This window comes from Branchiostoma floridae, chromosome 12 (assembly GCF_000003815.2).
Source record: "Branchiostoma floridae strain S238N-H82 chromosome 12, Bfl_VNyyK, whole genome shotgun sequence".
Classification (NCBI taxonomy): Eukaryota; Metazoa; Chordata; class Leptocardii; order Amphioxiformes; family Branchiostomatidae; genus Branchiostoma; species Branchiostoma floridae.
Window position 1 is genome coordinate 11,685,549 of NC_049990.1, and position 1,809 is coordinate 11,687,357.

The 1,809-nt window shown below is 43.8% G+C and overlaps 1 protein-coding gene across 1 annotated transcript in view; it reads right to left on the bottom strand.

Annotated features, from left to right (window-relative positions):
* Window positions 1-1,116, bottom strand: part of LOC118428325 (ras-like protein family member 10B) — a 23,403-nt gene extending 22,287 nt beyond the window's left edge. Inside the window, exon 1 of the mRNA XM_035838373.1 lies at window positions 378-1,116. Within this exon, the coding sequence (XP_035694266.1) occupies window positions 378-592 (215 nt within the window). The 5' untranslated portion in view covers window positions 593-1,116. The remainder of the gene's footprint in view (window positions 1-377) is intronic.
* Window positions 1,117-1,809: the final 693 nt, after the last annotated feature.

The window sequence follows — 1,809 nt, forward strand, 5'->3', positions numbered from 1 at the left end:
TTTTTAGTATCTATGACAAAAGTGTTGATGGGGTCCTGGGGCATATGTCCAGTGCACCTCTACCAAATTCCAGGTCATTTAATAGGTTGTAATACCAGGGTACGGGGGCCCAAAACATTTGGTCTAAAAATGACAAAAAATGCTAAAAATGATAATCCCTAAGGCCTCTGTTACAGTGAAAAAAATACTAGTAGTCTGGGGGTATTTACTATCTCTACCTCCATTCCAAATTTCAGCTCATTTGGCCCAATTTTTTTTCAAAAAGTTGAATCCATTTTTAAATATGATTTGACAGGAGGAGGAGGAGAAGAGACACAACAAAAAACAATATATTGCAACCCATACTGTAGTATGGATTGAAATATAAATATACTCACAGACTGTTCGCTCTGAGGTGAGGTAGAACGCCTGGGATGTCCAGGATGGTCAGTTCGTAGAGCTGGTCGTTGACCACAACGGCCGTGTGGTACACTTTCCGCTTGACCGATGCTGAGTAGTCGTCCGTGTAGGAGTTTCGGACGAAGCGCTGGACGATGGAGGTCTTCCCTACACCAGGAGCTCCCATCACCGCTATCTTCAACCGTTCAACCATGGTGGTTGTTTCAAAACTACAGGCTGTCGCCTCTCAACACATGCTCTTCTGGTGTGTCAATATATAGACTGGTGGTAACCGGGTCAAACCAGTTCATCTGTTTCGCGCCAACGCGTCACAGCACCATCACTGCCGCTTCAGAAGTTCCTTTGAAGTGATCTTTTCCTTTTACCTTATTTGGCTGTCCTTCCGGGATTTAACGCAATGTCTACAGTCTGCCTTCGCTCACCACCTTCTTGTGTGTCAAGATATAGACTAACGGTAACCTATCAAACGTTATCCAAGTTTGCAATGATTAGCATCAGCACGTCACAGCTTCGTCATTGCCGCTTCAAAAGTCCCTTTGAAATGAGTCTACTTTTACCTTATTTAGTTGTCCTTCCGGGAATTAACGCGACTTCCACCCACCTGCAAGTGCACACTCCGGGTTGCACCTGGAAGATAAAGTAAAGAAAGCTATCCGTGATATGATCTTAATGCTCAACACTACAGTGAGGATTCTGAATGGCATTTGCTATTGCGGCGGTGATGGGTATACACATGGGAAGATTGCTGTGGACAATAAAAAATGTCCACGGTAAAGTGCTGCCTATAAAGTGGAAGATAAAAGGCAGAAGATAAAAGACTTGCTATTACGTTTTTGTCACACGCAAACACACAAAGCCGAGGTGGTATGTAAAAGGATATATCCGCAAGCTGTTGACTGATATGCATACGCATATCAAAAGAACGTCGTCATTTGGCTTTGTTGTTTGAAAAAAACAAAACAACAACAACAGGAACTAGCTAGCTAGCTAAAAACAAAAAGAAGATAATATTTCTGAAGGTAAAATATGCCAACCAGGATGGTTTCCAAAGCATCTACATGCATTACTACGCAAATGTGCCCAGCATCACCACCCCATTTTCAAATGGAATATTCCCCACGTAGACGCTCCAAACGCAGTGCAATGACGTCACCGGGCTATCCCCTCTGATTTTGCCCTGTCGGAGATTGTTTGAAGGTTTATACAACTACGTCACACTTCCGGCTCTAACGAAAAGGACAAGAGGGAAATATCATGATGTCACGCATCATCACAGTTGAGGCAATATGATCGAACGCCCCAACGCGGAAGGGACTGATGCCCTTATATGGGCATGCTGCAGGCCTGTTTCTATGACAACGGGATGTACACATATACTAACATGTAGGCATACAGGAGCAAGAGTCGGAA